General features: G+C 36.7%; 1 protein-coding gene across 3 annotated transcripts in view; it reads right to left on the reverse strand.

The window, feature by feature from the left end:
* Positions 1 to 14,940, reverse strand: part of SFSWAP (splicing factor SWAP) — a 49,764-nt gene that overhangs the window by 3,210 nt on the left and 31,614 nt on the right. The window contains exons 14-17 of one of the 3 annotated variants that reach the window (XM_050906375.1): positions 11,200 to 11,465; positions 5,562 to 5,717; positions 4,110 to 4,235; positions 225 to 395 (exon numbers count right to left, since the gene is read on the reverse strand). In XM_050906375.1, the coding sequence (XP_050762332.1) occupies positions 225 to 395; positions 4,110 to 4,235; positions 5,562 to 5,717; positions 11,200 to 11,465 (719 nt within the window). The remainder of the gene's footprint in view (positions 1 to 224; positions 396 to 4,109; positions 4,236 to 5,561; positions 5,718 to 11,199; positions 11,466 to 14,940) is intronic. The other 2 variants (XM_050906376.1, XM_050906377.1) reach the window with 2 other exon arrangements.

Raw genomic sequence — 14,940 nt, forward strand, 5'->3', positions numbered from 1 at the left:
CACCAGTCTTACTGTAAGAGTATGTCGAGATGTTTACTCCAGTAGGCAACAGAGATCCAATGTCTTCACTAGACTGATGCACATAGTGCTGTCCTCCTCGTGTCTTCTACTTTTAATATGCACACATTATACACACACAGAGCTCCTCACCATACAAGTTAGGTCAAAAGACACACAGTTAAGAGACATCAGCACTGCAGTATTACAGTAAAAGAGCACATTACCTGGAGCGTTCCTGGCTGGATTCCCTGCTCTCCACAGGAGAGACACTAGTTGAATGTACAGAATTTTTGTGTGTGGATGGTTTGCCTGGCGACATGGATGGTGAAGGAGACCTAGCTTTGGACTTGGTACGTGATCTAGACCGCCTCTTCTTCTTCTTTTCATGGGGACTTCTGTGAGAAGAAAATATTTTATTGAAGGATATTTAAAGCAATATCACACAGCTCAGTTGATGTTACTTTTCACACTTCTAAAAGCTTATGTAGCGCTCTTCCACAGGATACTTCTCATGCATTCAGAAAGCATTAGAGTCTTACCCCAATACCGCACTTCTATGGTTGTGCAAAATACTTTCTCAGCAGCTCTTTTTAACATATTACATTAGCCAACTGCTAGTACCTGAGTTTTTCACTTGGAATGCTGCTTCATGGGTACACAGGAATTACTGGCCAGTATTTGATAGTCTGAAGGATGACAATGAAAAGCCTTTCATTGGAGATTTGCAGAACAACTTTGCTAGAGGGAAGTTCCTTCCCAAACAACATCAGACACTTAGAATATAATGAGAATTGTAAGAGTTTATATCCCTTACAGTTTTCCTCGTTCATAAATGAAGAAACCATGGAATCATAGCTATGCAAAAGACCTACAGGGAAAATCCATGGTTTGTTTGTTTGCTTTTTAAAAGAAATTACCCCTTTCCTTGTGATCCAATCCGTAATGCAACAAACCGCAGGCTCAAAATTATGAACAAGCTCTTGTAATGCCACTCAAACAAACCTAGACCTAGCAACATGTTTTAAGTGCAAACCGTTTATGACTTGGAAATTAGATGCACAAATGTTTGTCACTATGAGAGCTGGAATAAAGGACGTATGGGTACCTGATGTGTTCATTATTGACAGAAGGGGAAAACAGAGGTAGCCTCCTCATATGCAATATTAAGCTCAAAGACAATTCAATTAGTAATATACTAGAGACAGAACTATCAAAATCTGTATACATGGTTATGAATTTATGTCTGTATGATTTACATACCAGTATTGATATTACTGTAATTAGAATTACTAGAGTAATGCCTTAGAGTTAGGCAATACCTCATTGTAGGCATCTCTCTCTAGCATGCACTGCTAGAAGTCTATTCAGAAGAATGTTGTTGAAGCTTCTAGAACATCTTAAAACACTGTAAAACTTTGAGCCATCTTTTAAGTATCGTCTTTTAAGTATGGTTCCTTTATTTCGATTTTCTTAGGAATCTGCTACTTTAAAAGCAGCTACACTAGAACATATTAAATTCCCATATAAATACTGTACAACCCTGATGCTTAGAATTTATCATACAAATATCTGATTTTTATATAGAATTTAACACTCAAGACTTAAAATTGCAAAACCTCCTTATGCTTTTCTTGCATAAATAATCATTAAGTGGCAGAAGAAAAAGCCCACAGCTCTGCTGGCCTCTAACATTTTCATGACTATACAAGAAACAGCAGCTACCAAGTCGGTTATTCCTTGACTAGCTAATTATGTACTGTAATTGCTCAGTTTCTTAAAACATCATAATGTAATCAAGCTGTGAACATATTTCATACTTAACTCTTGAAAATCTCAGCAAACATTCATCATGCAAGAAGAATATTTTACAGTAAGCTATTTCAGTGTTTTTCATCTCAGATTACGATGAACAAACATCATAACAGCCGAATGAATGTGTCTATCAATTTTCTATTTTTAATAATCCATTTGCTAAAACTAGGCTTATTTTTTAGTATTTTTCTAGGTACAAAAGCTGGAATAAAAGAACTATGCATATTCTCTGTGGAAAGTAATTCACTGCAGTCAGGTTAAAACACTAATTTACATTAGACTTTTTAAAGTGACTATGATGGCAACTGAGGTATAGGATAAGCAGAACTGAAAACAATTGTTATATTTATTCTGAAGTACAGCTCATTCTACAAGCAGTGAGCCAGTAATCCCCAAACAAGACAAAGCATAGCTTCCTAGTTCTTACATATTTTCTTCTGGAAATACACCTAAAAATTTACAGGCAATGCTAGCTATTCAGCATCATGACTGATATCAGATTAATGTCCCAGCTAAGTTTAAAACATTGCACTATTTATTAATTCTAATTTTCAGTCCTCTGACTGTACTGGATTCTAAAGCTTGCCTACTTCTTCGTGTAACTATGGTTAATAAAAAACATTCAGCTGACTGCTGCCATGTAAGATTGAAATCTGCTCTCAGCTATCAGGCAAAATATACATTACTCACTCATAGAAAGCCCAAGCAAACTAATTAGCTTTTAACAGACCTTGAACCCAAACCTTGCTTCCATTACACCATTGTGAAGAATGTACTCCATAACTGAAGATGAAAACTGATCCATCACAGCATCTACGTTTTTACTTGAAAATTTAACATGTCAGTCCTTACAGGGCTGAAACACTAGGCTTCTGCAAACAGAGCTGCAAAATATCCTCACCTATGTTTAACTACAATATTCTTTCCTCAGTCTACATTTTTTGCACTTACTGCCATATTTATTGTGTAGCATTCCATTTTCCTGTTTGAGGTCTAACAAAAGTTTACAATTTCCACCTATATAAACAGTACTGTTTAAAGAGAAATCTAGTTTGTTTCACAACTGTCATCATAATTTACCATTTGGAGTGGCATAACTCTAAAAATAATTTATAGCTTAAAATGCTGAACAGTCAAGCAGCAGACACACCAACATTGCATTAAAAATAGCACAGGTCTGTGAAAAAATTCTTCTGTATGTTTATAGGAAGAAAAACATTTTAAGCTTCCATATCTTTTCTGCTTAACCAAATCTGCATGCTGAATTCCACAGAAGTCTCTCTTCTCTCCAGTTGATGAATGCGAAAAACTGAATCAGGTGAAGTATTGTGATGAAGTTCTCAATTATACATACCACACATCAATTAATTAAAGGCTGTCAAGAGATGGAAAGTTATCTCAAGAAACAATAGAAATTTTTTAATAATCATAAAGTTGAAAGTGATCTCTCTGCTTCTTATTCCGCAAGAGATATGGAGAAACAGGTTAAAGACTAAATCTTCACCGATGAGGAGAAAAATTCTGTATGCTCAGTTTAGTAGCTTCAGTGTGTTGAGTTCTGTGTACACTTTAGGTGTACGCATACAAGCATGAAAAATTTTCACTTCCTTGCATGTTGAAGACACAACATGCCACAAAACATTAGAGACACAAAACATTTCAAAGCCTTCTGGGCATACACTTTGCAGATGTTTTTCTTCTGCAACTGGTGAGCTGAAATAATGGTTGGTATGCAATTTTGATTATAATAGGTTCAGAGAGACTATATGCAAGGTTGTCTCAAAAAAGGCACCTCTTGATACATATTTCACTTTCCACTCTGCCAGTAAAATAATTGCTAAATGTAAAGCATACCGTGTGCTAAACTGGAGTTTCCCCTTATTTGTGCAGATATGATGAGATGTCAAGCAATACCAGTAGAAATAACTTAATACCACTATATGACCTCTGTGCAGAGGTCATATAGCTTGCACAAGCAGAGCATGAGAAAATGACCCAACAAGAAGGAAATACGAAAGTCCAAATAAAATCTGAACTCTCACAGCTAGGAGACAGTAGCATATTAACGTTCACTGATTTGGTTGTACATTTAGTGTTCAAACATATGCAAGAATGAGAGAAGAAGGAGTGCTTCTATTTTTTTTTTTTTCTCTCCACAGAAGTACTTGTCTATTAAAACAAAGCTCCAGAACATAAAAAACATAAGTTCTACCTAGGGAGTATACAACACATCAGGCAATGTTTAAAGTCTCTTACGATGCCAGGACATAACCTTCTCCAGGACTGGGTATACTTACTTGGAACGTGGACGTTTCCTACTATTTCCAGGACTATTACTAATGCGATAAGCTGTTGGAACACTTCTTTCATCTCTCCGCCTTTCTGGTGTGTGAGCCCTTCTCCTAGGTGACCTTGATCGTGACCTGAGCAGGAAAAAAACATCCACAAGTTTGCTTTTTGTTACTTATTTCACTACTTTTATTTCAGTGGAATTGTGCTGTCACCAAATGCAAATATAACACCTTTCAAATGCCTGTTTTATACCAACATGGGGTATTTAGTCTCCAAGACTTGTCAGCTGCACAAAAATTTCTTACCCATCCAAGACATTTAGGATGTAGTTATCCATTGCTTTTCACTCTCAACGGGGGGGAAAAAAAAGGCAATTTTGTTTTGGTATTGTGTACTAATGTCAACTTCTGTATTAGTAGGCGGGAAAGTTTTACTTTAGTCCAGTCACCTTTTGTGGCAACAGAGTTTACTAACATTGGTATGCAGAAGTCCAATTTGGCTCGAAGCCTGGGATTGCCAGGCTTGACCTTATCTTCTCAAATTAGGGGTATGTTTTTAAAACTGCTGCATCACAGAGATAAAGACAAGTTTTTGTTTTCAGCGCATCTCCAACACTGACAAGTCCAGGAAATTTTGTCCCTGATGCTGCAGAATAATCCTAGCACAGCCAATATTTTCACCTGTGCAAGTGACCAACAACCCATGATCGGCGTTGTTTGGCACTAGCACTTCAACTTGAGATATTTTTCCTAGAAAAGTGAGAGAGAGAAAGAGATCAAGACGGAAAAAAGAAAGTAAGCCCAGTTAAGATCAGAGATCAACGTAAGAGCTTAACTCTTTCTCTATGATTTGGAATTAAGTGGATGTGCAAGTAAAACCTGAGTATTTCTTAATAACAAAATAAATGGAATGAGAAAAGTCTTGAGAGATGGAGGGGAGGGGGGAAGATGGAGAAGGGGGCAATTCAGGGACCCAGCTTGGAAAAAAAAAAAAAAAGAAAAAACCAAACCCCAAATCCACCCAAAATTCCTGATAGTAACAGTTAGTTTTGTTCTCACTAAAATATATAGTTCTATTAATTTTACTTCTATTCGCTTATTTATTTTAAAGACTTTATTTATTTATTATAGGTATGTCATTCCACGTATACCAAACATTAACATTCTTGAAAATACCTAATTCGCAGTGACTAAAAGACAAGCCATTTGTGAAATCACTGATCTTCTGCAGACTCGCACCATATATATAATACATATACACACACACTACTGAGCCACTTCCCTTACACCTACAACAAAAGAGATCAACTGCAAATGAAAAAAAGTAATCACAATGGCAGTTAAGTGTTGCAAATTAACTGCTTTGCCACTTAGAAATCTGATCTTTACCAGGCCATTCAGAAGGATTAAAAAAGGAAAAAACCCAACAGATTATAAAGTTTGGGGTCAGTCAGACACCTTGACATTTTACCAGGATTTCCCTCAAAAGAGCTCCAGCAGTCAAATCTTTTCGTTGTCGAAGTTGCCTGATAATTTTCCCGCTCTGTTGCTGCTGCCATTGATGAGCTGCTCAGACTTGGCTCCATGCTCAGTGTCCCTGTGGATGCTGTGAGTCTGTGATACGGAGGCACACACTTCACATTCAGAATAAAATGTCCTAGTTTTGGTATTAACTATAATCCTGAAAAGGCTCAGTCCCTTAACCAAAAGCTGAACCTTAGTGAAACATGCCTATATGGACCAGCCTAAAAAAAGTCCAAACAATCAGAAAGAAAAAGGCATTAGCTTCATTTTTATGAACTGACGTTTGTGGTTCTACAACATTCTTCCAATCACCAAATGTTAAGAACTTTCACCATTAGCTTCAAACAATTAAAAACAGCTAAACAGTTTTACTGCAATACATCAATTATTACTTTCATTAGACTGTTATTCAAAAGGCACTCTATTCCTTTAAAGTCAATACCACTTGTGTTTAGTAGGGTCCCAAAAGTTCAAAGGGTTACGAAGCTTGGCATGTCTCACTACAAAATAGGAATTAAAACTACGTGAACAGACACTGTCTCAGCAGTAAGAAAATCAGTTTGGAAGGAGAAAAAAACCCCAAACAACCTTTTTTACAAAGAACAGCTACTTCCAAGTCTCTTAAATTCCTAACATGGTGGCAAAAAGTCTCACACAAACACACACACAGGTGTACTCTAGCCAAACTTATTGAAAAGTAACCTGTAAATAAAGTATGCCACTACTAATTACTGTTTATAACTCATTAACTGGATAAATTATGTGGCTTAATACTACTCTATTACTAGACAGTATAAAGAAAAATGATCAATATCAAAGCGAAGTTTAGACTTTCCATCTCTAGTTCAAAATTAACATCCAAATTTCATCTAACCAAATCATTCAGTACGTAACAAGCGTCTCTGCTTCCCTTCCTCTCCTCTCAAATACACGCACAAACCACACAGACATACAAATACATCGTTAGCTTACATCATGTACTACAAAGATCTACTGGTAGAAAACAGATTCAGATGAACATCATTATTTACACTTACTGCCAACCAGCTGTGAAACCTAACTTCTCAGCTAGAACAGCACACTGAAAACTCCAGTGACTGACAACCTACACTTCTTTAAAGAGCACCACTGTCAGGTACATTTCACATCAAACTTTTTAATGGTGCTTTGAAGTCGATTAGAAAAAAAGACACTGATGAAGCATTTACTACAGATGATCGAAAGGTACCAAAGGCTGTTTGTTTTCCAAGATAGATTTAACAAATGTGCCCCGTCTTTGACATTAAGTACTTATTTGTAATAATTAATTATCCCTTCGGGACTAACAGCTCCAAAGCAATCCGCGCTGCAATACCTTACAGCATTTTTGGACATAGTTTACTGTTTCCATGACTTTTGTTTAACTTTAATCTGTCATGTTGGTCTAGAATTAAAACTGTACGATACGAGGAGCTTTATGGGACTAATTTTGGTACAGAAATTTTGTTCCAGAAAATAACATGCATTTATACAGAGAATTGCTGTTAGCACACCACATGCCACAATGAAGCCAATATATCTGGTTTCCTTACGTAGCTACAGATACTTCAAACCTAATAAGCTACTCCCTAAGAAAGTTATGAAAGTTTGTTTATTAAGAAAAAAATCTTGTTTGTTATTCTAAATTATTTGATTAACAGGAACTGGACCAATAATTACTACAGAAAGGGAAAATTCCAGCTTTTTTCAGTCCACTCTTGAGGTAAAATAAAGCATCAATAATCACTTTATATTGAGATTTGTAGGTTAGAATATACTTTTTGAACAGAATAAAATAAGGCAACAAAATCTCAAACATACATTAGACTGAGACATTCAAATAAAGCACTGTTACTCAAAATAGGGATGTTCCAGTATAATTTAGCTTAGTATAATTATAATCAATGTCCACGCAATAAAGACTATCTCTAAGCACCATCCACTTAATACAAGATGAACACATTAACCTCTACAAATAGTTTACACTTTATCCCAGGAGGGTATGACTCTTTACATAACTATTCATTCAGCAGTAAGCTGTAACATCCAACGTTTTGGGAATCTAGGAAAAAAATATTGTTCTAGGTGAAGCACTGGGAAAACTGAAGAGCAGAGAGATGTGAAAGGTGCCATGTTTTGAATGAGACAAGACAATGCATGGAAATAATTTTCTCTGAATCAACACTAAATATATAAACAAATTAAAAAAAGAAAGAAAAACAGTCATATCTTCTAGCTAGGCAACAACATTTGCCTTTTTTTTGGCAATTACTAAGAGAAGGCATTATTTTTGCCTAAACATTTGAGAGACAAAACACTTCAGTATCTGACTGGGTTATGAATCAGCCTCCCACTCTTGACTACTCTACAAATTTTCTGGTTTCAGGAGTAAGAGCTTTAATTTTGGAAATGCAGAGAGCACGTTAAGGCGCAGCAAACACCTTCAATACAGCAAACCTTCAATCATCACCATTTCTTGTACAATGTGAGACCACGTGGACCCTAATTAGAAAGGCAGGGCTAGAAAAGACTTCAAGAAATAGGACTACTCAATATTCTCCAAACTATAATTCTTGACACAGAAATTTCCCACAATGGAGCGTTCACAAGCTGCAATAACTACCTTTACTACTGAGACACTATGAAAAGCTTTCTAGTCTCTCTGTTAGCAATTTAAATCCATTACTTCTTGTCCAAACCCCAAGGACTAAAGAAGAATGTTCTATTCCCTCTTTTTTGGTGTACATGAAGACTCACTTCACCTTCCTTCAGTCTTCAAACAGTCGTTCCAACTCTTTTTTTTTTTTTTTAATTCTGAAAATTTTTGATGATTCCCTCTAAACTTCCTCCAGCTGGTCCAATTCCTTCTAAAGGATGCACAAAACTGGACACAGTACTCTAGCTGAGGCCAAACAGAACAGCATCATCTTCCAGATGAGGAGACACTTGATGCATCCTGCATAAGACTTGCCTGTCTCTACTAACTACATTAAAGTAAACCAATACAGTCACTGTATTAAGTATCAGATGCAGGAGAAAGGTATTCATTACAGTTGAATTACAAGAGGTCCTTGGGCAGAAGTTTAGATTTAGCCATGTTCTTGTGAAATACTATAGATAGGAAGGTACATTCAGATTTCTAAGGTCTCCCACCTGATATAACTGCCACTAAAAGCATTTCATAGGGCCTGCAAATAGCTCAAAGGGAACGGGCACCCACTCAGCACTGATGATACTGCCTTAAGTTCCCACAAACAATGGGTTTCTGAACGGGAGAGAGACCCTCCAGAGACCTTTTTTTAAACTGGTACTCGCAGAACAGAAAGGCAGGCTGGATGGAAAGCCCTTTCCTGTTCAGCTCTAACTTCTGTCAAGTTTTATAATGTGCAAAATGTTTTCAGTGCAAGATGTGGTGCAGTTGTTCTGAAACAATTTTAAAATTCAGCTAGCCAGCATCAAGCTTATTGGACTTTTCAGGTTGTAGAATTCAACAGCTGATCTAGGAAATATCCAACCGGATTTAATCAGGTGTTGTGTTGATTCACAATGTTAAGGCTTTTATGTGTCTGTTATTTGATTTGTGCCAGGAGGTACACTCAAGATGGCACACAAAGATTAGCTCCAGTAGATTAACTATTCTTGGTGATTTTTGTGTAATTTCTCTACCAGCTGAACTATGGCCACCAAAAAAACCCCAACCAACCAAAACATAATGAGACTATCCACTATGTATGTGGTAGACTTCAGTAGACTGTTGTTTGTCTTTTCACCAGCAGAACCAAATGTAGACCAGTTGGTGAAGTATTCAAGCCTCTATAAAGGACCAGATATCTTATCTCCCTGAAGTCACTGAAGACATATCTCCGTATATATCAAACTGAACTTGGAAGTTCCCATTAATCTGGTTACTGCCCGATGCAAACTCATGCAACATGCAGGATTATCTTTATCCTATTGAGTAGCGTACCCAAGTACTGGTAAGGATCTTCTCAGATGATTCTTTGTCCTTTTCAAGGTACCACAGAAGATGACTTAAATTTTTTTTTTAGCATTACTATAATGTTTCTCCTTGGTTTTACCATATATCAGTAAAATTATGGATAAATATATGCAATGTATCTTGGATAAAGTGACACGGGAGGTTCAAGTGAAGATATGGCTCGACAGGGAGTTGAAAAGATGAGTGATTCACCTGAGGAGACTTTTCCCCAAGATATCCTTAACTCTGAGAAGACTTGCATTCACTTCTTAAACAAGGAAAGCTTCATTCAGCATCATTCCCTTTACATGCCGATAAGCACAGAAAAGGAATGGCACACAGTATTTTGGAACATGCCTTAAAACATAGAGCATCATGACCACCTATTGCCAAAGGCAGTCAAATAAGCAGCATGTCAGATTGATCGTTTCAGCCCAAGTTATGTTCATTTAATTCCTTGCATCTCTGAAGAGCAGAGATATCTTCAGCAAAGTATTGTATTTAACCTTAAAAATCTAGTATAAAATAAAAAGTTGTAACGTGTTAATGCTTATTCATATTAGTGTAGTTAGACGCTTTGTTAAACAAACAAAAAAATGCACAAGGAAAACATAAGATGAGACGTTTTGTCACACCGCTGTAAAGGGCTAGAAGCTGTTTTTCAGGAAGAAGCATATGTCATAGGCATGGCCACAAACAATAAAGGAAGGTATGATTTTGCATGCATCATATACATATATAGCTGTGGTAGTATTTATATGCACAATTCGTTTGAACTACAAGTTACTTAAACACTGTTCTGTAGCATGATCCAGAGAATGTCACCTCAAGAATAAGCCCTTCCTACTGACTACAATAACTGCTATGTGGCAGGGCATTCAGATATGACAAATTTTACAGATGATAAACTTTAAAGGTGCCTAGACCCAAATGTCTTAGATGTAATTAACAGTATTAATATCACACAATATATATAATCTTATAGCTGGATAATTAATATAGTGAATTTAATCTCATTAATGATCAAATATAGAGTTAACTGCACTGGGCTACATTTTTCTACGGTCTCCCTTCCTCATCAACTCTGTTTTCTCCCTTCCTGGATTCCTGTCATATCTCTCCTGCCATTCATCCACCATATTTTTTCACATGCTACCCAACTGCTTTCTTTCTTTCTGAGCTTTTTTGTTCAACCACCTGGTTCTCTACCTCTATTTCTTATCTTAATATTGTCTGGTTACTTTACTCCAGCAACAGCCACAGACTTATTAGCAAGTTCTCTTCCTGCTGTAATTGCATTCCTACATATTATAGACAGGTATTTCACAGATCAGAGTGAAAAAGCATCTACTGCTACAAATTTTGCACTATGTAATTAGAAATTAATAATTCATTATCTCATTAAAACTATTTTCAAAGACGTTCCACATTTGATGGTATTTATTTACTATCTTCAAGGTGAATATACCCTTTGTAATGGGTACAAAGACACTTATATAATGGAAGAAGTGCAAAACTGTTTTCAGTGTTAGCCCACACAGAACTCTAAAGAATATGTTTGGTTTCCAAACCCACCTTGAATGCCTGACAGTTCTATAGGCAGTGGGAAGTGAGTGCTTTGCTTTTGAATGTGATCTAGATCTGGACTTAGATGATGAATGATACTTGAATGGTGATCGAGATCTTGTCCGAGATCTTTTCTTGTGTTTTTTTCTTTTCTTTTCTTTTTCTTCATCCCTAGGAGGATCTTTGCTTTTGCTTGAAGGCCTTTCTGCTTGTTTAACTTCTAAGGTGGGTAAAGTTCTGACTGCAGTCACAGGACATGGTATACTATTGACACTCTGAAATCAAAGGTAAACAAAGAACAGTTCAGTTTTCAAAGTTGCATGCAAATTTTTAATTTGAGAAAGTCCTTTAAGTGTGGGTAACACATAAGCATCTCTAGTCCTTTATACTAAACAGAGGGCTACATCTTCTGTGCATGCCACATACATGCACATTCTGGCAAAGAAACTTAAGATATCCGCTCAGTAGTCTTGCCAATATACAACATAGGTTTTTTGCAGAAATGCTGGGTAACAAATACAACAGCAAGGAAAATAATAACTAACCATCACCTTACATTTTTTGACTCATGAAAGTGTGTGAGAAATAAATCCATCTTAAGAAAGTAGTTGTTAAATCAGTAACAATCTAACCTCTCATGAATGCTTTAAAACCTCACAGTGCTGCATCATTATTATGTAAAGTGTGCGTAAGTAAGGCTGACGTCTTCAAAAACATGCATCTAGTAGTATTTAATGGAGGCCTATACAGTTCTCCAAAGATACACATGCACGTTGGGATATGCATGCTAAGACTGTCAGCTTAACTAGGACATAGTTCTGAAGTTTTCATCTTTAGTTTTTAGAAGAAATGTGTTCTAAAAAATGGGTACTATCAGATATCTTTTCATCTATTTATCCTTTTTATTTAAAAAAGGATAAACCTGAAAATACAATCAGGAACTACTGACATTCAAAGTTAAGTTTTAGCGCCACTTTCAGCCCTGAACTGTGCTGTTTAGATTACAACCTCAAGGAAAACAGCAAAATTAATTAGTGCCAATACAAATTATTTCCGTACTTTGCAAAACACATGTTTTGCATGTAAAGGGTTGGGAATATCACAAAAGTTATTAATCTCAAAGATAGAACAGGTCCATGCACAATTCATGCTCAGTGCGTAATTCTGACTGCAGTTAGTTAAGCAAAACATACCATACTCCAAGAAATTTTCAAATTATCAGCTTGTACCGCAGAGAATTCTGCTCAATACCTTGTTTAGAACAATTCAAGTCAGGCACTATAGATATGCTCCTCATTTCAAAGCCTGTCATTCCCCCAGCTGCCATTTCAAGGCAACTGGAGAAATCAGTTTCCCTCTGTCATAATTTCTGCTCCACCTGGTCTGACACTTTCACTGTTTGATACAAGGATGCTTACCGTGATCGGAATAAAAAGTAATACATTAAAACCTGAAATAACCAAATTAGAAACAGGTGATCTTTTCCTTTCTTTTTACCCTTCTACTGTGAGTATGTCAAGGCACTAACTGACCACATTTGAATAATCAGAAATCCAGCTTTGCTTCAAGTTAGAGAGCCACGACATTTTTCTGAGCTTTAACTGATAACTGCTATCACAATATTTACAAAAATAGCAATAAAGCAGTACTAAAGTAGTTTGCTTCAAGGATTATAAACATTTTATAGCATGATCATTTGAGTGACTGTTTTACCAGAGGCCCATTTCCAATTTCACTAACTTCACAATCCATGTGTAATTGCAGACACCTCATCTCCAAACTTCAGAGTTTCCCTAAGAGACCACCGCAGCCGACCTTTGTTCCTTGACAATGTTATTCACCTCTTTATACAGTAACTTAGTCTTCACTTCGAACACTACTGAATACGTAATAGACCAGTTTGCCTTGAAGTAGACACCTCTAATCGCTTGAAACGAAATAGCTGTAGGCAAAGTGGAGTTAAAAGGAAAACAAGAGGGAAGAAAAAACCAACAGTTTTCAGTGCCCAAGTTCATTTGGCTGCATAAAACACAAGCTATCATACCACTGCCAAAAAGGAAGTTGATAAATGAATGACACATTTCTTTTAGCTCACACGTAGACATTCTCTCAGCAACACAATGAAGAACCCCACAATGCTAAGCACCCCTATGTATCCACCAAAAGCATCGGATGCTGAAACCATGGGCTCTCCTTGACTTTCAGGATGCTTACACTAAAGAGTGACAGCACTGTCCAGATATCTCTGACAAAAGCACAGCTGCAGGCTGGCTGGCTGTAGATTCAGACGCTACTGCTTCAGGTTACTAATGAATCATGCTTGGAAAGCCATACAGAAGTAACTTTAGCTACCCACAGGTGAATATGTAGGTTCGGGAGTGCAAGACAACAGCTAACACACAGGGAGAAGTCACCTACCCATCCAAACATACACAATGCACCACTGCAACCAGGAGCTCAGGTAATAGTTGTCAGGTCACAACGGCACGATCAGCTGTGAACAAATGTGCCGATTCTCTCAGTGGCAACTCTGGTTGCCTCCAAGAAAAAAATCACCAGCAAAATGACCTGATTCACCATCAGAGCGGAACATAGAGCTCAATGAAAGAACATCAGCAAGTTGCCAGACCACAAAGAAAACTTCCAGGTGTATAAATAATGCTGCTGAATAAAAATACTTGGAAAAAAAACAAACTTAGTGACTAGCAAATAGAAGAAGCTGTCAGTGGTTTGTGTTTTACTAGTGAAAGCTAATCCAGGCAAACTAAGGTAATGGGAACTAAAATTGAAGGCACGAATGCAGAAAAAAAATAATATCAAAGCAAGCACAGATACTGGGAGATTATTAAGCATTTCCAAAAGGCAGAAACACTCTGTTTTACCAACCAGGCTCCGCAAATCTGCAGGCCAGCAGAACACAGTTTTGGAAAGCATAACAACAAACTGGTTACCTGATGAATTTTATTATGCATCTCAAGGGATGAGAGATTTAATTTTTTGACAGCTCTTCTAAGAAGTTACACTGCAAACATTCAGATAGCATTCACTGAATCTCACTTCTTTGTCCATTTTGGGTAACAGCACATTTTTTGGCCCTTATTAAATGCTACGGTGTCAGACAATTTCACTGGCACAGCTGTTGATCAGCGTTTTATTTGCATGACTGAAGCAAATCCGACTCAAATAATGCTTCCTACAGTAAACACTTGGTATAAAAAATGTTTCAGAGATACCTTTTTGGAAAACAAAGATGATTCAACAACTCTTGTTTAGCAGAAACGGGTTAGGAAAGAGCTCTGTATCAGGAAGAATTTATAGCTATATGAGAACAGAAGCGAGCACTTCAGTTCATTATGAGACATTTGCATATTTGCAGTATTCATAAGACCAGAACACACATTAGTTATTCTGGGTTTACACCACTTAATCAATACACAAAGCCAACATTAGAAGTGAACCAAAAGGTGCTTACTGCAACAGAACAAAACACTAGCATTGTTCCTGGTACAAACAAAATCAACTGGTAAAGAACATTATCAATAACGTTACTAACACTTTTACAACTGGCTAATATTTCTTCTGTTCTGAACAGCTGAATTTTGCAGTCATTTCAATCCTATGTTAGATCAAAATTGGAAAGAGTGAAGAATGTCAGAACTGTGAAGAGTTAATCAACAATTCTTTTACTTCATTAAAAACTGAAAATAACTCCAGATTCTTTTCTACCACTGTACTTTTTTACCACAGGTT

Source organism: Gymnogyps californianus, chromosome 16, assembly GCF_018139145.2.
Source record: "Gymnogyps californianus isolate 813 chromosome 16, ASM1813914v2, whole genome shotgun sequence".
Taxonomy (NCBI): Eukaryota; Metazoa; Chordata; class Aves; order Accipitriformes; family Cathartidae; genus Gymnogyps; species Gymnogyps californianus.